Source organism: Catharus ustulatus, chromosome 3 (assembly GCF_009819885.2).
Source record: "Catharus ustulatus isolate bCatUst1 chromosome 3, bCatUst1.pri.v2, whole genome shotgun sequence".
Classification (NCBI taxonomy): domain Eukaryota; kingdom Metazoa; phylum Chordata; class Aves; order Passeriformes; family Turdidae; genus Catharus; species Catharus ustulatus.
Genome location: NC_046223.1, coordinates 23984104 through 24008214, shown reverse-complemented (window position 1 = coordinate 24008214; position 24111 = coordinate 23984104). Strand labels below are relative to the sequence as shown.

The 24111-nt window shown below is 41.8% G+C and overlaps 1 protein-coding gene across 2 annotated transcripts in view; it reads right to left on the bottom strand.

Annotated features, from left to right (window-relative positions):
* Positions 1–23285, bottom strand: part of LPGAT1 (lysophosphatidylglycerol acyltransferase 1) — a 59460-nt gene extending 36175 nt beyond the window's left edge. Inside the window, exons 1-2 of one of the 2 annotated variants that reach the window (XM_033055150.1) lie at positions 23247–23285; positions 22575–22842 (exon numbers count right to left, since the gene is read on the bottom strand). In XM_033055150.1, coding sequence (XP_032911041.1) covers positions 22575–22812 — 238 coding nt within the window. In that variant the 5' untranslated portion in view covers positions 22813–22842; positions 23247–23285. Of the gene's footprint in view, positions 1–21489; positions 21644–22574; positions 22843–23246 lie in introns of those variants that run through there. The other variant, XM_033055151.2, reaches the window with a different exon arrangement.
* Positions 23286–24111: the final 826 nt, after the last annotated feature.

Sequence of the window (24111 nt, the reverse complement as noted above, 5' to 3'; positions counted from 1 at the left end):
AAAAATTCATTAGATTTACTTTATTTATTTCATAGTTCTGAATATACCTGGAAGAATGGTAGTCTACTGGTCTGTGCAACTGCTCAGACATTAATATGAACAACTACATTTTGCATACTGTATTTTAAAGCTTTAAAAATGCTCTGAAATTTTCAGCATCTCTTCTTTGTTACAGTCAGTAGTTTCACCACAGTGTGTGCCCTATGAATTGGCATAGATCTCCTTGGACTCATAGCAACTTAAGTCCTAATTTATTATTTAAAAAGGCACAGAGTTTTTTAAAACTGATATTTTATAGCAAGGTCAGGGAATTGACCTTAAGCATTCTAATTACAATTGAAATCTACTGAAATACAAATCACCTAAAAGTTGAGTATATGTAAACGTGACTGATTTCAATATCCACTTTTTTTGCTATCTAGACTTGAGTCCACACAATATTCACAACTTTCTCTTGAAATTGGGAGAAGTTAAGAACTTCCACTCTGGAACTTTCCACAGAATCACAAAATGGGTGAGGTTGGAAGGCACCACAGTGGCTCATGCAGCCCAACCTCCCTGCTCAAGCAGGGCCATCCCAGAGCACACAGCACAGGATTGCATCCACACAGTTCTTGAGTATCTCCAGTGAGGGAGACTCCACAACTTCCCTGGTCAATCTGTTCCAGTGCTTGGTCACTGCAAAGTAATGAAATTCTTCCTCATATTTGAGTGGAAATTCCTGTCCATCATTTTCTGCCCACTGCCTCTTGTCCTATTGGTCAGCAGCACTGAGCAGAGCCTGGTCCATCCTCCATCATCTCCCTTCAGACACCTAAGTAGATTGATGAAGTCCCCTCTCAGCCACCTCTCTCATTTTCCCTCCTCAGAGAGATGCTCCAAGTCCCTGCATCATCTTTGTAGACCTCCACTGGACCAGCTCCAGTAGCTCCACATCTCTCTTGTACTGAGGAGCCCAGAACTGTACACAGCACTCCAGATGTGAGCACAACTGAGGGGCAGAATCATCACCCTCAACCCCTGGTAATGCTTTCCCTAATGCACCCCTGGACACTGCTGGCCTTATTGGTACAAGGCACTGCTGGCTCAAGGACAATTGTCGTCCGTCAGGACCTCCAGGTCATTCTCATCAGAGCTGCTTTCCAGCAGGTCAGCTCCCAGACTGTGCTGCTGGTACACAGGGTTACTCCTCCCCAGGTACAGGGCCCTTCCTTTTCAGACCCAACCTTAGTTTATTTTCCCTTCTGATCACTTGCATCCATGTCACAAGACCTCATGAAAACTTGTTTCAAGAAGCTGCAGACTGGCAACTCTTAGAACTGAACAGAATCACCTTCATTGACTGCCTGGAAACCTTTAGCAACAAATAAAGAGCATTACTGAGGAACAGCCTTCCTCAAAAGTCACCCTGCTATCTAGCAGAAAGAATGTTATTGTTAGGTATTCAGCAGTGACTAATGCCTGACAACCAGGTCTCTATGTTTTAAACATTTCCCCTCTTACTCAAGCATTCATGTCTGGCAAGTTGCAACCCTGCTTTACTGTTATTCATAAGTGACTCGTCAAAGCATGCTTCAACTGGAGTAACCATGTAGAAGTTGTTCAATTCATTTGTCTCTCCTCAATAGATGAGATTCTTTGATAGCTGACATTACGAAATGCCAAAATCATGCCAGAGGTTAAACACTACTTAGATGTTTTTAACCTTTCATTAAAAGGTTAAGGTATTTATCTCTGGGAATTGGTTGTGTACAGTGAAAAAAACAAAAACAAACAATAGACTAAGCTAATTATCATACAGTTAGTCTTTTACACTTATTAAGTATGTATTTTAGGGTCAGAAGATATTCAAAAACACCTACATAAAATCAGACATGTACTACTGGAAAGAGAAAAATAGCTCCTCCTATCCCACCCATTCCTTCCAAAATTCCTACTGCCAAGGAAGACTTCATATCTTGTTTTTAATAGCTAACAAGAGGTACAGATGATGAATAAAAACACAGCACAGAAAAGGAGGGAAACAACATACATACAATATCATTAAACATGCCTTCACTTAACATACTGTCCTTCTCCTATTAAAGAATGCACCATTCCCTAAAGGAAGTGTTGTTGATTTCAAGGCTATCACAATATCCGTATCTTTAGGTTGTAAACATGTAATTTCAAACCAGATTTTGCCAACAAAAAGAGCATCCTTTACAGATAACTTGATTCAGAATTTTATTATGATAAAGGGGAAAACTGCCAGCACAGTCAGTTTATTTCTATGAAGAAAAACACTTGAAATAGAAAATTCGGAGTAGGAGCAGCACCTGGGGAAGGGAAGGTTCCAAATAAAGAGAGGCTATTCCTACAACATACGTTAATAGACCAGGGCTGGGTTTAAGATGTCCCAGTTACCATCCTGTTTTTTGTGATCAACTGTTTTGCACATCTCTACACTTCATTGTACCAAACAACACAAATTTCTTCTTTTGCTCTCAGTTCTTCTTAGCTTCCATTCCTTCCTTCTGCAATTTAAAGCCAGATCTGCTTTGTGGACAAGAGCATTTTAGTAGTATTTATCCCGTAAGTCAACTCACCCTCTTACTTCATTTAACCAACAGTGAGAAGAGTTAAAAACAGGAGACAATTACAACAGAGATGCCCTGGCTCTGTCACCTTTCTAACCAACCCAAGAACCATGTTTTTCCTAAAGCACAGCAGTTCCTATTGTATAGGCTCCAGCAATGACTGCTTTTGAAGACTGACATAATTTTCCTGGAGTGCACGTTCAAGACCTCATGGGTACAGTTTACTTGAGTTCTATAATTCACTGGCACAAGAGATGACGCTCGTGGCTGAAGAGAGGGCTCCATTTACCCATATGTGAATGAGAATCAATAATCAGCAAAACCTTAGCTCACCTTCAAGGAAGCAAACTTCTTTCACTGACCTCAGTACTGGCAAGAACTTCAGCATTTCACAGTTGTATTAGGCAAGCAGTTGATATGATGAGAAAACTTAAAATCAACAAATACTGTCAGAATACACAAGCTATGAGCACAGCAGATATTTAAGGAAGAGTTCCAATGTATCTTAAGCGTTACAAGGACACATCTTGCATAGGACATACTCCCCACATTTTCTGGAGGTCTCAGTGATTTTATGCTGCTCCCACAACACTGCTTGAAATGTAGAGACACCCAAGCCCCACAGCTATTAGTTTGGATCATCCAAATTGGAAGCCCAGCTGTAGATGGTGGTTCCTGCTCCCAAGGAGTAGTACAAGCTATAATGTTTGTAGCCACACAGGTAAATGGGAACTGTGAGATGTGAAGATTACCACTGATGTCAGCTTTCATGACTACAGTGGTGATGAACTGTAGCAGCTGAAAAGGAACTCCGCTCTCTGTTTTGCTGCTTCTATTCTTAGAAAAGCAACTGCAAGACTGAAGAAGGAGATGGAGTGCTGAAATCCTTTTGAAGTAGCTCACGCTCATGAGTCAGAGCACTTGAAGAAGGAGCAGGCTGAACAGCACATTCCTCCCCAGTGACAGATAAAATACATTAACCACCCAGAAGAACATCAATGCATTCATGAACTAATATCCTGATGCTCTAAAACCGTACATACTGCAGATGTTATAATGGCCAGGAGAAAAAAAAAAAGTCTGTTTGAAGTCTAGAAGGAGAAGCAAAACAGTCGGGTAGTCTGGCAAGTTTTTCTCACCATTAAAGACTATTTCAAAATTAAAAATCAGCACAAGTAAAGGTTATTAAGGGACACTGCAATCAAATGATCAGGCCTAAAAGTTGAAAATTGTCGTGACAAGTTTAGAAGTATGCACATAAGAAATTACCTGTTTAGAAGCACACTATCACCAAGCTCCTAAAAAGGCAGGTGAACCTGAGCCAAGAGTAAATACCCTTCGGATTAACTGCCACCACTTCAGTTTATGTGCAAAGCTGCCATCCTGTACCATTCTGGTCATTCCCAGTTACAGTGTGGAAAGAAATAATGCCAACCTATGTTCAAAAATGTCTATTTCCAACATGAAATAAAGATGAAATTTACAGGACAGTCTTTAAGATTACCATAGGAAAAAAAAAGGATGTAAGCTAAAGATGAACTTTTGCCTTTTCCTGGTCAAACGCCACTGGGGATGATCAAAAAGTTTTAACGCCGTAAGTGACAGAGGCAAAGAATCATATTTTCATAAAACAAATATCTAAGAGATGCTAAATAGAATGCACAATGGAAAGAAACCTCATTTGACAATTACTGACCACAAGACCTTTTGTATGAAAAAAATGTCCCATGGAATTTTGATCCAGAGATGTTTTAGTTCTCCTTAAAGAGAGAGTATGAATTTGAAAATTCTAAGTGACAACCAAGACATACAATTTTTTTTACCACTCTGCACTCTGTGATTCAAGGCCAAGGGCAGAGACTATGATGGAAACACCTCAGACTATCTCTCATCACAGAAGTCAGCAGTTTAACTAGACTTGTTGTCAGACAGGCTGTGGGTCCTGTATTTTGGTCTCTTTATCCATAAGAATAATTTTTACAAGTGAAAAAGGATTCTCACCAATTAAGCACATGACTTTAAATACGGAATTTGCATAATACTTTCCCATTGTTTTAAAATGCAAGAGTCAAAATTTCAGGGTTTCACCCATAACACTGATGTCTACTTTTAACAAGAGGCAGATTTGATGTTGGACTACCCTAAGTTGGTATCTTAGAAGTCCTTTTCTCTAGTGTACTCTATATTGAAACTACAGTAATTTAACTATGGTTACAATGCAAAACATATCCTGATTGAAAAGAAAAACCCTATCTGTAAGACTGCTTTATGAAAAACAGCCTGGCTTTTCTAGAATTAAAAAGAAAAGTTACTTTGAAAGCAGCAATTCTGGAATACACCACCACCACATTTCCACCATGCTTTTTTGCAAAAGGTTAAGTACTACAGAGGAGCACGAGAGGAGGAAAGAGTGTTGTTTTTCTCTAGTTAAAAAAACATACCAGTGCTGCTGGGTAAGGAAAACGTGCTACAAATACAAAGCCTCCTATTATTGTTACCCTTATCACCCTTTCAAGCAAATAACAGTTGGCTGAGGCTCTGTATTTTTAATAACTTAAACCCAGCAGGTTGCTACAATACTTTACCCATACTCATCTGGCCCATCACTACTGCTGTGCCACTAAGCAAGCAGGAACAGAGCTGACAAACAAGGTCTGACTCAGCAAACACCAACAGGCAGGAATACAAGTGCTACGGTGCTTTTGTCTTTATTTTCCCTTTAAAAACTACTGTTATTTTATAAAAAAATACCCATCTGCTGCATGAAGAGGAGAACTTGTTCCCTCCTGGATTCAAGTCAGAAAATACCATACGACTTCATGCTGTGTGTATAAAGTGGGGGGAAGAGGGAAGAAGCAGGATGTTTGGAGTGATGGTGTTTGTCTCCCCAAGCAAACACTTGTGTGATGGAGCCCTGTTTTCCCAGGGATGGCTGAACACCTGCCTGTCATGTGGAAGTGGAGAAAGACTTCCTTGCTTTGCTTTGCTCGTGTGCCCAGCTTTTGCTTTCCCTCTTAAACTGCCTTTCCTTCAACCCATGGGTTTTTTCACTTTTACTTTCAATTCTCTGCCAGATCCTGCTCAGGGGAGGGCGACCCAGCAGCTGTGTGGGGCTTGGGGGTTGGCTGGGGTTAAACCACAACAAAGGGCCACTGAGATGATCAGGGGACCAGAACATCTTTCACAGGAGGAGAGGCTGAGGGAGCCTGGACTGTTCAGCCTGAAGAACAAAAGGCTTCAGAAGGAAAACCATACCCATGTGTCAGTACCTGGCAGGGGCACAGAAAGAGGTGTAAAGATGACTTAGCCAGCCTCTTCCCTGCAGGGTCCAGTGACAGCTTGAGAGGTAATAGGGACAAATTAAAAAAAAAAAGGATATCCCACTTCAACACAGGACAAGAAAACCCCCCCAACAACCAAAACATTTTTACTACACTATGTTTCTAGGTTGCACAATGAGGTTGTGAAATGTCCATCCTTGGAGTTGTTCAAACCCTGATAGGACATGAACCTGTGCAACTTGTTCTAACTGACCTTGCTTTGAGCTATATGATCCTCAGAAGTACTTTCCAACCTAAACAATTCTGACAGCCTGATACCAGGAGGAAAAACAGTGTTAACAGAACTCTTAGTGGATATGTACAGCTACAACAAAACCTACAACTTCATCCTGCAGCAGGAGAAGGAACAGCCTTTACAATCACAAAGCATATGCTCAAATAAAAACTGGCAATGTTTTTCTGTCTTACTGCTGCAGAACTGCAGTAAAGACATAAATCTGAAAGATAGTTCAAATCTTAATATGAAAGAATCATCAAACTCAGGTAAAAAAGTAGGACCAACCCCAGAAGCTTGAGGCAACAATACATTTAGCCAGAATAAGCCATCGTGTTCACAACTAGGAAATCTTGGTATCTTCATCTGAAGATCTTCATTTACATATTTTTATCTTTTCATTTACATATTTTTATCTTTAGTTATATTATGGAACAGTGAACTCCTCTACTGAGACTTCTGTTTCTGCATGACAAACATAACACACATAAGCAGTGAAAGTGAAACTGAGCTACTTTAAGTTACTCAAACACCAAGATATTCAAATTACTAATTAATACTCAGATACAGCTAGTGACACCTACTCAAACACAAACTTAGAGTAATAACAAGTAAACAAAAAACCCCAACAGGTAAAGTAGGAAGGCCCTAATTATCTCCTTTATCTTTATCCAAGATAAATACCTAAAATAGTTACCTAAGTTGCTCTTACACTCGAGAAGCAGAAGAGAGTCATGGGACAATCTGTGTTGGTAAAAAAAACAAAAACAAAAACAAACAACTGGAAGGAATAAGCCAGCACAATCAGGGCTATCAGAAGATGGCATGATGGGGCAGCAAGCACCAGTTGAACCAGGATGAATCCTTACAGAACTGTGGTTTGCTACGCCGGAAGACCTGCTGGGCAAGTCTGGTCGGCCCAACAAGAAAAGCATAACCAGTACGAGTCACCCAGGTTACCTTCAAAATTGCTGTGAATTTTTTTTTTGAAACAAACTTGTTAGGCATGTTGTGGTCTCTAATGCACAGCAAGTGTAGAGTTTTGTTCTTTTGAAGAATATGTTTAGAACATGCTAAATACCTGCAACCTCCCCACTCTTTTTTGTAAGCTTTATTGTACAAGAGAACGTTAAACATCCTTGGTACAAAATTTTTGTAGCCATGTGTCACAGACTACAGAGACACTATTTAGGCAGGGACAGGGTGACAGCTGCTTAAATTTTAGTGGGCTTTGGACTTGTTTGGGGAAAGCAAATCAAATAAAAGTTTTTCTCCCTAAGAGAGCAGTCTGAAAGCACGCACTGTCACAGTTTAAGTACTGCATCCAAGCCATAACCTGAGCTGTCTTTACAGAATCAACGGACTAGACAGCAGAAATTACCCAGAGGCAGTACCAAAAACTACAATACCATTACTACAGTTTCCTTTTGAGTCACTAGCAATGGTATGCATTACTAATTTGATCCTGCTGCTTGTCTTTCCAGATGTGAAACTCCCCGTGATGCCAAAAAGACTCATTCATAAAGTACTTCACTTGCCTCAGCTGTTAAGGTGGCACAAAAAGTACAGCTAACACATCATACAGACTTCAAAAATAACAAACACAGGACTAAAGCAGTCAGACAAAACCCAGTCAGGCTCCAGGGGAGACCATGCCCAGAAAAGAAAGCCAAGGTTTTTGGCCCTAAAGTAAAGGATACATTTCAGATTGTGTGACTGACACCAAAAAACAGTATATCCAAACCAAATGCGTGAGAAATCCCATTAGGATAATGGTCTGTGCAGAACAAATGACTTGTGAAATTGCAGGTCTGTTTCCTCCAGAGAGAGAACTCTCTCTTTCACAGTGGTAGAAAGCTGAAACCTGCTCTGCAGCCTGACCTGTTCACTCTGAGAATCCTGATTTAAACTGATCAGTCTAGAACAAGCTGGCCAAAACCAATAATCAACAAGTCACCATACAGGAACACAGCATTCCCACAGCTCCCATTCAGCTGTACAGCTGGTTCTGCAGAGGTGCACACTGCAGGACTCTGTTAGGGATCAAATTTTCTTCTTTATATAACAGAAATAGGGTCTGCACTGTGTAGACCAGAATAATATAAATAATGGGGAAAGTGGACAAAGAATCACTGCACTTGCAAAGCAAAAGCAAGGCTTTAAACAAATCATTGGAAAAAATCTGTAATGCGGTTTCAAGAAGAAAATAAAACATGAGCAGAGTCTGATGGCTAAAAAGAAATAAAGATAAGAATCATCTATTACCATAGATAGGTAAATAGGTGGATGCAATCCACCTATTTTTCTGCTTTTGAAGTGGACAGATTCAAGTCCTGGTTGCTTCACGTAAGACTTGAGGGAATTTACTAGAGAAATTTTAAGTATATTCACTGATAACTGTTGAAGTGCTCAAAATCAAATCTTGATAAAGACTACATAAAATTGTCATTGTTACTTAAGAGGGAGGAACCTCAACCACAGGAACCTCAACCACTACAAAGTTCTGCAAAACCTGCTGCTCTTAAGGGGTGGGGGGGAGAAATGGACGTATTTTGAAATATTCCAGCCATACAGAAAATTCTGCTCTCAATTAATCTAGATCCTCCCAGCTCAAAGAAGGGTTTTAAAGAGCAAGTAACTGGTGGCAGATATCAATGAACCTGCCCAGGAAGAGACAGCCATTTCCTCTTCTTTTACAATTTGCAGATTGCAAGCTTCCAATATAATAACCAAAGACACCAGGGCATCTTAAAGCTTCTCAGATGTTTTTCCCAAAAAACAGAGCTACAGAAATGACATGACATATGCAGCAATTTTCCAACAAATATCCCAAGCCATGCTATACCAAGTCTTTCTGGGGACAGCAGAACTCAGCCAAATTTATTTATTACTTATTGCATGAGGGACTGGAGGGTGGCCAGCAGCGAAAAGACACTCGCTGTCTCACTCACATTTTTCACAGAAAGTTTTAAGTTACTGTATGATTTGAAACCACAAACTTTTCAGAGCATTACACAAGAGTCACTTTGAGGTAAATGGAAAAATGCAGAAAACTGTCACTGGGTTGCAAGAAGAGAGAAAGTAATTTCTCATAGCAAACTGATAAAACACAGCTATTGTAGTGCAACTATATAATAGTTAGAGGTAACTCATCAAGGGTTTTCTGGTACCCATGAAAATCTCTGAAGTGCCTTAAAGTTTATGAAATAAGGGAACCAGAAAACTGCAATCAGACTGGAAGTGAGCAAACACTGTTTTTAATTTATGCAAGATGTGGAACTCGCCTGAAACTCCAAGTGAGAGTTTGCATTCATCTCACTCCACATACAAGCCCTAATTAACAGCATGGTGAAATGGCCTGATCAGCCCTCGAGCATTCAACTAGCAATGAACTGTGCCTCTGGAATCAGGTGCAGGCAAGGGTTACAGCAAGAGGGTTCACATCAAGAAAAGCTGCCAGAGTGAAAACAGTTAAAGACTAGACTTTTCAAAATCTAACCTATGTTAAAAAAACCTAACTACACTACTAAGTAAGGAAACCATTTTCTCAGTGTTCAAATCAGCTGGGCTCAGAAAAACTTGGTATTTCATACATCCTTTAAATAAATCATATTGATTAAATACAAACAAATGAAACAGGATCTTAATTTGCTTTTCCTCCTCAGGAAGCAAACTGAATGGCTTTAATCACTGGCTGAAGGTTCAAATCAAGAAAACAATACTATTACTGGAAGTCAAGATTCTAACTGTGGTAAGATCACCCTTATATCCCAGCTCTGATCATTACCTTCTGTTTACCTAAACCAAGTTGACACCTTGCAGTTACCTCTTTATATTCTTCAGTTCTTGCCTAAGTCAGCACAACAAGACCTGATGATGCCTCATTATACAGCTAATGTTTTTTCAGCCCAGCTCATTGTCCAGTACAAATAATCACCACACAAAAGTAGTGCCAGATGTATTTGGAAAACCCTTTACTTTTAAATTACCTTGGTTAAATAGCCTACATGGGAAAGGCAAAAGGCCTTTCTGTGCATTTATTTGTTGTCTCCTTACAGTGACCTCAGAACTGAGGAGCTTGTCTCCACTTGAAGGACTGACCACTTACATCTTTTCAACTTAGTCAAGTCTGGACAGAACAAACAGCTACTGAGTGCCTGAATCATCACATGAGCAGACGTAGCATAATCTGAAAATCAATATCCTCAAGCCATAAAACTGGCTACTAATAACAGCTGCAGCATTACTCTCTTCTCCACCCACACGCCTCTGTGCCATCCTCCAGCGGGGCCATATAGCACAGAACACACCCAGGCACTGGACATTCTCATCCATGCTAAAAATTACAGTCTTTACAACAAGGAAGTTGTAACATGAACAAGAACTGTGAAAACACTGCCCCTTGGACTTGTTAGATACCAGGATAATTTTTTCCAAATAGCGGATTTTATAAAGGCTGGGAAAAATGATGTTCAGTTGCCACAAATGTAATGAAATAATCTAATCATAAACCAATCAGAAGCTAACAATGCAAATAAATATAATAGCAAATTCCTGTATTTAGTTTTATGTTTCTGTTTATGCAAATTCCCTTATTAAAACAAGAGGCCACGGTAAGATTGAAAAGCATGCTGGAATGTGTATGACACCAATTCTAGCTGAGAACTTAAGTATACTTTTGTTGGTATGACACAACAAATGATTCAAGAGAACAAAACCTCTTATTAAATTTGCCCCAGGTTATCCTACACCAGTTCAGTGACTTTAAAGAATTAAGTGTGTGGCCAGGTTTCAGGTTGACAGTAAGCAGAAGCCCATCATAACATCAGAATTAACACCTTTAATGGCATAGTAGGTTATGACAAATTAAGTAATTAGTAGGAAAAAACAGCCTCTCTCATTATATTGTTCTACCTGATGTACCTCAAAGCAGCAGCAGAAAGTTTACTGTTCCTAATTTTACAAAAAGTTTAGCTCTCTGGTATCTGTTATTATTACAAAACAAATAATCCTCTTACACCTGATGACAACTGCAAGAAGTACCTTGGATTTGCGGCAAACACTACTTGGAACTTCAGCAGTACTTTTTACTAACATAAAATGGTCACTCTCTAGAAACAAATTGATTCAAAATTTCTGAGTTGATGATTCCAATACCTATCCTTCATCCTTGTTGCACAGAACAGTACCGAATGCACCTTTCAATGAAATACCCAGGCTCAGATTGTGAAATATGTTGCTGCAATGACAGCAATTGAAGCTTCCCTCTCTTTTCTTTCCTTACATTAAAAAAGAACTCCACAGCTCAAATAAAAAGCAAGTTTCTATAGATTTGGAACAAATGGTGAAAGTGACAGCAGAAAAATGTTGGGGAATAAAAAAAGAAAAAGAACAGACTTCAGAGTACTTCAATTAAAAACTACTCCAGTGCAGAGCAGATTCTCTGCAGAGCACCCATGAACAACAGAGTTGTGAAAGAGACTGTGGAAATGGGCTTCTCCATTTCAAATACAGAAGGGTGCCACAAATGAAAGGACATATGATGACTCTCAAACTTCTACTTTACAATTAAATGATTAATGTGAATACTCCTAAGTCTGTTGCAGCAATGGGCACTGTAAGCGCTTTAAATGCAACTTGTTATGATCTGTGGCTACCAGTGCTTTGGCTTACTCTACTCCTGAAACTCTTGCCAAAAGTCTTACAAATGGCTTTTTCTTCAGACAGAAAGAAAACTAGGTAAAAAAAAAAAAAGCTACATAAGTCTAGCACTCCCACAGAGTACAAGCTTTGGTCAATACCATTCAAACATGGAATTCTACCTATCCAACCAAATCCTCCATACTTCACTCAAAGAAACAGCCTCAGATCAAAACCAGTGAGTGACCAGGCAGCCACATTTACCACACAGTTCTTGAAACTATCAGGAAAGGGTGGTAATGGGACAGGAAAAGAAGACAGGAGGCCACCTGCTAGGGTTCTTTCCCACAGCAGCCACCCAAAATAACCCATTGCCTTCCTAGAGTGACGTACAGTGGCACCACTTGTGGTTACATGAACTCAGCTCTGCATTTTAGCTTTTAAAGTTCAGTAGAATCTTAAAACAAATCAGGGAATGTAAGTAACAAAGGGAGAAAAAAGGTGTATCTCAGTATTTTCTCCCTTTGAAAGAGATGAGGAACAGAAGTGCTCCTCCAGCCTACAGGAATCTTGTCAAACTCCAGAAGCCCAAGATAGGCAAATGATCATGAGTGTTTCAAGACGTGTTAACCAAGACAACAGATTTATCTGGGCAAAGACCTTGCTGTTGTCCCATTCCCTTCCTCTGTTACTATTCTAGAAGACCAAAATATTAGGTTTGATAATACAAATGGAAGAGCTCCAAATACAAAAAATATTCATCTGTTCATTTTTATGTCATCCACTCCATGCAAGAGGTTTAACAGACATTTATACTAACCATGTCTGCATCTGGAAACATTTTTACAAATGTAAACTGAGCCTCAGAGGTCCTTCACTCTCTATTAAGGTATACACAGGCTATGGTTCTATTTATTTCCAAGTAATGCTGTTGACAGGAGCAACAACAACTGAATTTCATGCCAGAGACAACCACAGGAAATAAAAACGGGTAAGAAAGAAGAATGCATTTGGAAAGCAAACTGGCAGCTATCGGAGTTGGAGATTTGCCAGGCCATCCATATATATTTATGCATATCAAAACAGGACAGGTTCAGATACAAAACTCAAGAGGCCACACTTCTAACGCGATACCTTCGAGGGTGGAGCAACAGTGGTACAGAACCCTTCTTGACAGACTCTCAAGCTGCTTACAGCCCACACCATTGCCCTCTCCCAAGTTTTCCCAAGTATTATCAAATACACCTTGACTGTCATGTTTCTGCATGTCCCTGGGTCAGATTCAGATTCACAACTGATTTTTTCTTTGACTCTGAACTGTCTACAGTAATCTGAGCACCACTGCTCTTTCTTGAGAGCTTGATGTAGTTTCAAGAGGAAAATTGACACTATCCTAGCCAAAATCAGGATGGAGTTTCAGTCAGGTTATGTCCTTCCAGTCCTCTTTTTAGGAGGCTACATGAACTTCTGTTTAATATAGAGCAGAAGGTATTGAAAGCTCAATATATTAAGTTCTTTTACCAGTTAGCCTTTACCCTAATATTAAGAGTAAAGAGTTTTCTGCACATGCCTTTTGGATCCAAAAGACTATGATAAGCAAGGTTTACTAAACCCCACAGGAAAGAATGCTGCTTCCAGCACCATCTGCCACTGCCAGGTTAATGTGTTGCTCCAGAAGCACAAGTAACAAATGCTGATTTCCAAAAAACCCACTGTCTAACCTCCTTCTCCCAACAGGACGGACAAGATATGCTGGCACTGTGGCAAACCCTGAATCACTGATGCACTGTTTGAACAAGCAGCAGATGTCAAACAAGACATACAATGGCTGAGTCTGCTGCACTGCCCTCAGCTGAGGCACAAACTTGGGTCTCTCTCCTCCACTCAGCTGTCAACTTTCACACAACTCATGAGAACACAATTATGCCTGAAATCAGAACCATCTGGTCAACTGCAGACAGATTTGCAAGAAAGCAAATCAGAAGTGTGGGAGAGGTGAGAGAAAGAATAGCTGTTAAACAAGTAACTTAATCTCATCAGGAAACTATACTTAAACATGGTCACATTTATCTACATGGGTAATAAATACCTAAGTCATAAAATTACACTAAAATAGTGTTTGATGGCCCACCTTAAACACCACACTCAAACATAACTGATGCTTAAATTAACCAAAAGTATGTGTTCTTAATACTGATGGGGTTTTCTCTCCCCCAGTTCTGGCAAGCAAACACAGACACTTTGGACTTTCACAGAAACTCCACATGCTTGTAAGTACAGGATGTTAGAAAACGAATTAAACTAAATTTTAAGAGAAGTCAGACAAACTCCTCCCTTTTGCTACCAAAAAACCCCCAGATCCACAAGCACTTATGTCACTGTCCTAAAGAGTCAACTTTTCTGAACCCATGTCCTCCCAAACAGCAGCAGCTCTGTCCCTTGCTCTTAGAACACCATTTCTAATTTTAGTACCACAAAAGTGAGAAGCAGTAATAAAGCTATGAATCTTTCCTCCTTTACTTAAATTACAAAACTGAGGCGAGTCTCTAAGCTATGAACTATTAAATTCCTTAAAAAGGGACAATTCCTTATCCTTTAGAACTGTAACATTTAAACAAGAAGTTTCATGGTTATGTTGTATGAATCAAAAGAAGTAACACCATTGGCATTATCTGGTAAAGCATTTGTGAAAAGGTATAATGGAAGTATTTAAGAAAAAAATTAAACACAACCTCCAGGTATTGCTGTCTTATTAAATCTCATAGACTTGCAATGTTCTACCTTTTAATGGAGACACTACAAATTCCCTTCTCCTTTACACAAGAGTCAAGGAGATTGAATCTTTTCTATTCTGCCCAGGAAACAGGGTCACTGATTTGTCCAATTTGGTTCTACTTTGAGTTCAGATATGAGTGGAATGGTTCTGGTTTGATTTCAACCTGGACTACTGAGGCTGATGACCCTCTTAGAGAGAGGTCTTAATTCTTCAATAGCTTTAGAACCACTGTGACAAAACTACTGAACTGTGAAGGTGAACCACTGATTTTTTTTTTAGCATTATTCTCCATTCTGTTCTTTACATATCTTATAACAGAAGGTATAGTTGTTCATTAGGACAAAACTTTCCCTAAGCTCTCCACCATGATACTCATCTATTTCCTAAACTGCTACTTTACTTTAATGTTTATTACTTTATATTGTTCAACACCAAACAACTTCTGCATTGTGTTGGCTATTCATGCAGCTTAAGTACTTTTGAGTTTTCTACAATTGTCTCTAGCTGACAAATTCAAATAGTACACATACAAAACTTTAGAGAAACCCCACTGCTGAGCTTGCAACAGAACCACTGGTCTCCTTATTTCTTTATGAACTAAAATTTTAGTTTTCGGTTTATCCTAGTCATTTGTTCTCACCCTAAACTTAGTGTTCTTCTCTAAAAGAATTTGCTAGAAGGCACTTTTCCAGTCTAAACTACATCAACCAGTTAAGAAAACAGTAAGAAAAGATGAAGAAGTCTACTTCAGTAACATTCACATACTAAAGCCCTATCCTGCATAGGACTGCTCTCTTGAACTGAGGTCATAAGCGGTAGCTAAAAACTACACCAAAGCTGGTGCTGCCACCGAAAGACGCACTTCCTTCCTCTTTGTCTTCTCTCACCACACCCACAAACGGAACTGGGTTAGGGACTTCTACATCACCCAGCAAAAAAAGGGGTGGATGGGTAGTTTCAGCATGGGCCAGAGCTGGCTGTGATCCAGATCACCACACATCATTAAATATTTGGCCAGTAAAACTGAAGCAGTGGTAGGATGAGTCTGAAAGGCTGGGACTGGCTTTCTTCTGTGGCACTCCCTACTCAAAATGCTTTGTGGGGGGAGAGGAAAAATACAAAACAGCCTCATACACAGAATCCCTCACTGCTGTCATGGAACATTTTTGGGAATTCAAACATATTAGCCTTATTTATTTCAGTGAGTGCAAACACAAGTGGTTGGACTATTATCTGAGCTGTGCTGGCTGCAAGAGCAGTGCAATTCCATGCCTGTGCAATCATGCATTTGACATGTCATTCCCAGCATCAGAGTTTACATCCCACTCCAACAAACACGAGCAGATTACATATCTTGGAGCTGTACTTTGGCTCAGTTCACACTGGAGAGTTACACCACTAAGATTGTATTCCATAAAGGATTTACTAACTACCCTGTCTAATTAAGGTTGCACAAGTCTTCCATTTTTCAGCACCTTAGAACCTTGCCAAACTAACCTTTGGCAAGACTTTTCTGTCCCTCTCACACAGGACAGAAAAAGGGAAAGTGATGTATTCTGTTAATCTGTTTGAGCCTCATTCTAAATGAGTAATTTTCCCAGAACAAAACTTCAGAGAAAATAAGTTTTCTTCTCCAAATTAAACATTCAATTTTTTTCTCCAGCTTTCTTGAAAATCTCTAAAAGTTCCATGTTTTAGAACAGTTACATTAAATGAGAGTTAGAAATTACATCTTTGACATAAAGGCATCATCTCTGACATGTTCCAATACACACAATGACACTGTTCAAGTGCAAAAAAAAAAAATTCACTGCAAAGAATCTGTGGACAAAGTATTTAACTCTGAGATTCTGCTTGTCCAAATTAGAGCTGGACAAAAGTTTTCCTGCAATTATTTCACAGGGTTCCTAAAAGCCTCCCATCAAGGAAAAGAACAGGAAAAGAGAACAGAGACACATCTCTCAGGTATTCTTAGTTATATCCCTTCAGTAATAAAGGGAGAAGTAAGAAGACTAATGTGAACAGATATGCTAAAAACAAAGGCCCAGATGAACTAAAGGGGGGATAAAAACACATGCTAAAAAGAGCAAATTCAGCCATAAGAAGGAATGGAACCCAGAATCTCTAAAACTCTGTTTTCCTTCGCCTATGAGCATATGAGCTAATTTAGAAACATTCCACAGCCATTGCTGGACTTAAAATTATAGAATCACACCCTTCTGTATATGTATTCATCAATAATTTCAACTTTACTATGCTTTGGTAGGCTTGCAATAGTTCTTGTATTATCTGGAGTAGGTGAAACAGGAACAGAGACTAACCTGCTCTAAAAAAAGGAAAAAAAAAATAAAAGGAAAAAAAACCCAAACAAACAAAATTTTAGAAATACTTAAATAGCAACAGACAACAAAAACAATAGTGTATGCTTTTACTCTAAGCTTTGTGCCAGAAGGCAGCAGCTTTCTGAAAAAAAAAAAACAACTCAGAGAATATTTCATTATCTAATCTTTTGGAATAACCCTTTACAGCGAAATGATACAATAAAAATGAATTATAAACTTTACTGCTTTTGACATGTTAGATTACATTTGCTGGCATCAGAGGAACTACAAAGAAGTACAGTAGTTGTAACCCATGCCCCCAAAAGGAGATATGGGGATTTCCTGATGTGATTTCTCATGCTATTAGAAAAGGACAAGGGTCTTTGGACAGCACTCTTCACAAACACATCACAAGCACAGAGAAGTTGACACCAAGTTCACTGCACACCTTCCCTCCTCTTACGTAAAGCTGCACTGGCACTTTGCTCTGAGGCCATGGTGGAAACGGCTCCAGTGTCCCCAGCTCGCTCAACTCTCTGACCTTTTCTTATCGAGACAGCTCAAAAGGTAAACAAAAACTTCCTCTTACAAGCAGCAAAATGAATGCCAAGAGTCCTGCTTGATCTCAGCATAACCTACACATCAGGGAAAGCTTCATTTAAGTCAGAGATTGCCTAGGAACTCAGCGCACGCCCACAGCATAAACTAGAAGTTCATGTGCAGTACACTGCTACCCAAATCTACTGAGTCACATCAGATACTTTTGCACATTCTAAGGAAATGTTAACAAGAACAATTTTCCTTCTCTATTTCACATGCTGCCTGACCTCAAAACCAGAAGTTGTTTCCCTGTGTGTCTCCCTACCTAGTCCTGAGTAGTGACCAGACCGAAAAGCAAAATACTGCCAGTGAAAAATCACGCTGTAGGAACTGAGGAGAGTAGAACCAATGGCAGGGTTAGAGGCATAGACAGGTCTCCTGAAATAACAACGCCTGCCTTATATGGGACAAAGAATTTACTTTATCTCATCTGCTGTCCTTCAGCTTCTGCTGCACTTCCTGCCTGAGGAGAGGGGCCAACCTGTCACCAGAAGTAGCACAGACAGCAAATGTTGTCTGCACCAAGGAAGTGTTGTCACAGCAACTCCACCTGTATCTTTTAAAGCTCTGGAAGACAAAAATATTTGCATTCTTAGGAGATTAGACGAATTAAGGCTGTTGACTGGTAAAACGAAAAAAAGATTTTGCATTAGAAGGGGAAAAAAAGGTATGGCTGCTGAAAAAATATAGAGTGGTCACATCCTAATCACATGTATAAATCAGCCAGTAAAAGCTAAATCACTTTAAAGGGGAAGAGATGGGGACAATTAAAAACCAAAATCTCCATCTCAACTTTTCTTTACTTGGTTGAACAGAAGGAAAGAGAAATTCTCCTCACTTGACAAAACCTGACAATTCTTACAGACACTCTTTAAAATGAGTCACCATTCTGGCTGACATATAAGAGTAACACCATAGGACTGGTTCACTTTAATTAAGCACTGCATCATTATACCAGCAAGCATAGTCACAGCCCTAAGAGCTTTCAGTGCAACATGTGTATTACTCTCTTCCACTGCTGACAGCCCACTGGCCTACTCAACACTAGTGCAAGACTCTGCGTGTCACTGAGAGGCTGAAACACAAGGTTTTGTCAAGGTGTCCTCTTTGCTGCTGCAGTATGAAATACTCCAGGCCCAGTTCTGAAGAAATCCCCTCCCCAGTTGCACATAAGCCTGCAGAGCTCAGGGCCTGTCTCCCCTGGTGCTGAGAGCAGAGCTGATGATTGCTGCAGCCACAGGACAATCACTCTCCACAGCCAGAGGCACAGGCTGGGCACACGGTGGGACCAAGCTGCCAGGAGTACATCACTAGCATCCTGAGTGTCAGCACTGCACTGCCAGATGATCACTGTGCTGGCCTAGGGACTCCTCACTGCAATACTGCAACAACCCCATCACAGGCTCCCACTGCATCCAGACAGCAGGAGAGGCAACACAACAGTTTGTTTATACGCAATTAACTAAGCAAGCTTCTCTCTGGCAGTCCTATTTTTGGTGATTTGATTAGGTACAAGGATATTACACGTAGTCTGCAATACTTGAGAAAGAAGATGAAATCTGCAAGATGATTGCTTTAAAATTAGTTTTGTAGGTGAGCAAAAGGTCATCAGAAATTCACCACCACAGATATGCTCCATCTCCCTGCCATCTACTGCACTATTTAGTGCTATCTGGTGTACTCATATGCTAAATGACAAATTATAGCACAGGGGAAAAAGGTACTTGCCAACAAAGGATCAAGCACCCTTGAGTCTGCTTTTTTTAGAATGCATCTTCCAACAAATGCAGGAAAATATTTAGAAGTATTATTCAAAGGTGCCTTTCAAATCACACTAATATGTAGATTCCAAGTGACCTGGCTGAACAACTCCTACAAGAGCAATGAATTTATTTCAAAAGTCTTTAAAAAAAGAAAATTTAAAAGAGTTATAAGAAAGCCTTTCTGAAATCATATAAAAATAAAATAACATTACTAGACTGTATGTAGGCTCTTCATAAAAAGATACTCAGTTTTCATTTTTGTAAGAAACCCTATGGAGCTCAAGAGAACAACAGAGATATTTATCATACTCTGCCCTTTAAAAATCAAAGTAAACCAATTATGCACAAGTTCTCTCTCATACTTGCATCTTAAGAAGAAAAAGATTAGGGAGAGAAGAGTGACCTTTACAATTTCTTTTCCCAGTCCTTTCTTTATTTTGCTTGTCCCATCATATGCTATCTCTTTACATAATATCAAGTGCATCTGCAAACAGAAACACCTACATTTATTAAAAAGCACAGACTGGAGCTACTGATACAGACACAGATCAGATAATTTCTGTGGAAAATCCTCTATGATCCTAGCAAAAACCCCCAGGTTTAGACAGAGGAGAAGAAGAGAAGGGCAGAGTAGTGCAGGAGTTCTTCCTCAGCTCTTCCAGCTATATTCAATAAAATATACCAGCAATTATGCAACAGCAGCAAAGCCCAGAAGGATAAGCTAGCACTCACCATATTCTCTTCATTTGGTGTCGAGCTTTCTCCTACACATTACACACAAATTACGGGAGCAAAAAAAGTCCGCCCTGAATCTATTTTGCAGGCTGAGTTTAAGTCACTAATTACGTAGCTTCTTACCCAAGAAATGACCCAAGTTTGGAAAGGGAAAAAATAAATAAACTAAAGAACTAAAACATACTTGCAACACAACCAAAGCAGAGTACTCCCTTCAATTAAAAGGCAAGTAAACTTATTTATCTGGTTACCCTCTTAGAGATGAACAACGAAAAAACCTCTCACCAGCTACTCTGCTACTCAAAGAAAAAAACTTTAATCTTTTCAATGAACCCATGCGTACCTACTATCTTGTATTTACTTTTGCAAAGATAGAACATACTGAAGCCTACCTTTGACTTAGTTTTTTGGAATTTAAAACAGAAGAATTCCGGAGCAATGTCTCTTTCAGACGAACCACTGCAAGTCTTGGACAACAACTCTAATAAAGCAGTATTTCAGTTCTGAGTTAGTTACGTCTTTCTGTATAAAAAACAGGGGACCTAGTAGCAGCTTTTTTATAAATCTGCTAATCTGAAAAGAGACACACAGATTACCCTGTCTGCTTATGCTGAAGCCGGACTGAGACACTTTTCAGGTTTGTTCTGCAAGTGGTAGTGAGCAGTGATGAGGTTAAAGAAAGGACAAAGAAATAAGCTGCTCTTGCTAATTCATATAATTTCAGTAAAAAACACATTAACACCTTCACAGCAAATAAAATGCATTTAAACTAAACTTTCACACAAGCATTTGCTCAAAATCCTCCCCAAAAGCCATGCTTCATAGTGAAAAGCAAAAAGAAGGGCTTTCTTACCCGTACACCATCCCATAAAACACTACTGAATAGCAGTTTGTAAATACTTCAAACAAATATACTAAGACATTTCAAGACTGTAAAAGAAATTATTTCAACGTGTCAAGATACATCAGCAACACCAACCAACAGAGGCTTCAGGAAGACTCTAGGATATGCAGATCATGCTAAGACCACCTTCCAAGCAATAGGCAAAAGAAACCACACAGTTCTGCAGTCAGCAGTAAAACTACCCTGAGGAAATAGCTTTCAAAAATTGTCATGGGACAATGAATTTTAACCAGCACATTCAGTACACATAGTGAATCCTCGGGGTCATGAGCTGCATGACTTTAACATCACTATTACGTCCATAAACTTTCCCATTTCCAATTAATAATACACAAGACACCTTGAAAGTCAATCCTTCCTTCTGGAAGGCCTTTGTACTTTATGACATAAAGCAGACTTGTACAAGTGTACCTGCCACTGCAAACACTATGTGGACTTCTTTTAATGAGCAAACACATAAAAAGGTTTTTAAACAGCGTATCTGGATAAGCTTGAGCTGTACCAGGCAAGGCAGTTTTGAAGCAGTGCAACGTTGCGACAGTTCTAGCCCAACAGATCAGAGTCTAGCTTGCTGCTGCTGCTGCCACCATCTCCTTAAGAAGAACAGGAAGCTCACCTAGAGTATCCACAGAAAGTTTGTGCATCTTGGAAAGGCACACGACAGGGTACCAAAAGCCACACTGGCACAGAGGCGTCAGCTCTCGTTGCCTAACAAGACTCCGTCTGGGTCAACACTGACTTTCTGACTAATCAGGAGTCTGACCAGACTCCAGAGCTGTGTGCTGCCATTCCTTGTTTTTCCTGTTTACACAAGACCTGCAGATGCAGCCTGGGCAGAAGAGAAGGAAAGAATTTTAGGAGGGCTGCTCATACTTTGCACTCAGTAGATTCATTTCTTCCCTTTCCAAAGCACATACAAAGAACTGATGGCTGCTTTTTTGCACGAAGTGCAGCAGCCAAGATGAAAATCAGTGCATTCGAGGACAAGACCAGAGCCTTCCTTAATATTTCAGTTCAGTCCATCACCTTGATGAGCCTATGAATACTAAACGAGCAAAAACAAGTTCAGTAATAACCACAAAGCAAGCATGCAGAGGGGAAAAACCCTACAGATACTGTAATTAGCTCTGCTAACAGTAAATGAAGAGTCACACGGTTGAGAAATATTCCGTATCACTACTTGAATGAAAGAGGTTCCCTCTGTTTCCCTCCCTTCGGAGACGGCAGAAAAGACAGTCGCTGTTGCAAGGAATAGAAGACCTACTCTTCCAACAAGAGCTTTGTGTCAAACTTCTTAGCCTTGTCTCCTGATATTTCTAAGGGGATATGATTTAAGGATGCACACACTTAATATAAGAAATGTTTAGTTCTACCAGCTACATGCACAGTACGAATCAACTCCCTTTAGAAGAAACGTATCTTTTTCATGAAACGTGATCAAGATACTAAGGAGAAGTCATATTTCCCATTTTACTAGGACAAAATACTGACTGCAAAACACTTGAAACATACAAAGTTTCTAGCTATGACTTAAAAAATGTTTCAGTACACAGCATCACAACCCAGAAATACATCCGTGTAAGACACCTGAAAGAAGAACATCCTGTATATCTACTACATTCAGATATTCCCCTATACCACCCCTTATGAAAACAGTCTTTCAACATATTAGTACGTTTTAAATTAATAAGACTTTCTTACCTGTGTATCCTGCCCACCAGCCCCAGGAAGACACCATAGCTAAAAGCCATTTAAACAACACTCCTTCGATATACCAGAAGCTTTTACTGTCCAATATTCGGAGAGGCTGCAGCGCAATTAAATACAAGACGTAGGACGGAATAGCAACCAGGTTATTGGCGACCATAAAAGCGAACCTGAGGAGTGCTTTTAGGCAGGTATAGCCCACCCTCTGGGCCTGCTCTAGAGTCACGGCCATGCTCTTCGCAGCGGAGGGCTCGGGACCGTCCTGCGGGCAGAGGGAGAACAAGGTGGCACAGGTAGCGCTGCCCGAGCGGGGACAGCCCAAACGAGGTGGCACAGGTAGCGCTGCCCGAGCGGGCGAGGCGCCGGCACAGACCCAGCCCCAGCCCCAGCCCGCCCCAGCCGCGAGTCACCGGGCAGGCAGCGACCCCCGCCCCGGGACAGGAGGGCTCCGGCCGGCGCCGGCTCCGTGCCCGGGCACCGAGGGACGCAGCCCGCGCGCCGGCGGGGCACACACGCGTGCTCCCGGCCGCTCTCCATCTCCCCCTCCCCGCAAAGGCGGCGGGCGCTACGGCGGCTGCCGGCGGCCTCTCCCCCGCCCCGGCGCGGCTGACAGGAGCCCGGGCCCGCGGGGCGGGCAGGCGGCGGCGGCCCGGCCGCGGGACTCACCTCCGGCGGGGCGGCGGAGCGGCGGCGGAAGCGGCGGGGCTGGGGGAGCTGGGCCCGGCGGCGGCGGTCTCGGCTGGCGGCGGCGGCTGGCGGCGGCTCATGGACCCGGAGGTGGCTGGCCCGGCCGCGGCAGCGCTGCTCGCCCTGCGGCTCCCTGCGGAGCGAGAGAGGGGGGCGGGCGGCGTGAGCGCGGGGGAGGCGGGAGCGGCGGGCCGGGCGGGCAGGCGCAGACCGCGGGTTCACCTCGGTTCTCCCGCGCCCGCGGCCGGGCCTGGCACGCTTCGCTTTCCCTTCCCCTCCCCTCTCTTACCCGTCCCCTCCCTGCCGGCTCGGCGCTCCGCGGGCAGGACCGCGCCGAGCCCCGGCCCCGCAAGGACAGGCGGTGCCGCGGGCGGGGGGAGGACCCTGCACCTGCCGGGGGCGGGGGTTCGTACCTCGGCACGGCCGCCGCCTCCGAGCCCCCTCCGCGGGTTCATGCCGGGCGCTGGGGCCGCGCTCCCAGCCCCCGCCCCCGCCGCGTCCGCCGTGACCGCCCGGCAGCGGGGCTGGCGCTGCAGCGAGCGCCGCCCCCCCGGGCAGCGCGCAGCCCGCAGCCTCCCGCTCCCACACACAGAGACAGACCGATAGATAGATAGACAGACAGACACGCAGGGACACCGGGACAGATGCCAGAGCGCATCCCGGGCCGGCCCGCGGCCACCCGCGCCCTGCGGGAGAGGCACAAGCAGGGGCTGCCCTCAGGGATCCTGCACCCGTCCCGGAGCCGGGCGGGCCGACGCTGGCCTCAAGTTGTGTCAAGGGAGGTTTAATAGGGATATTAGGAAAAGGTTCTACACCCAGAGGGTGGTTGGGCACTGGAACAGGC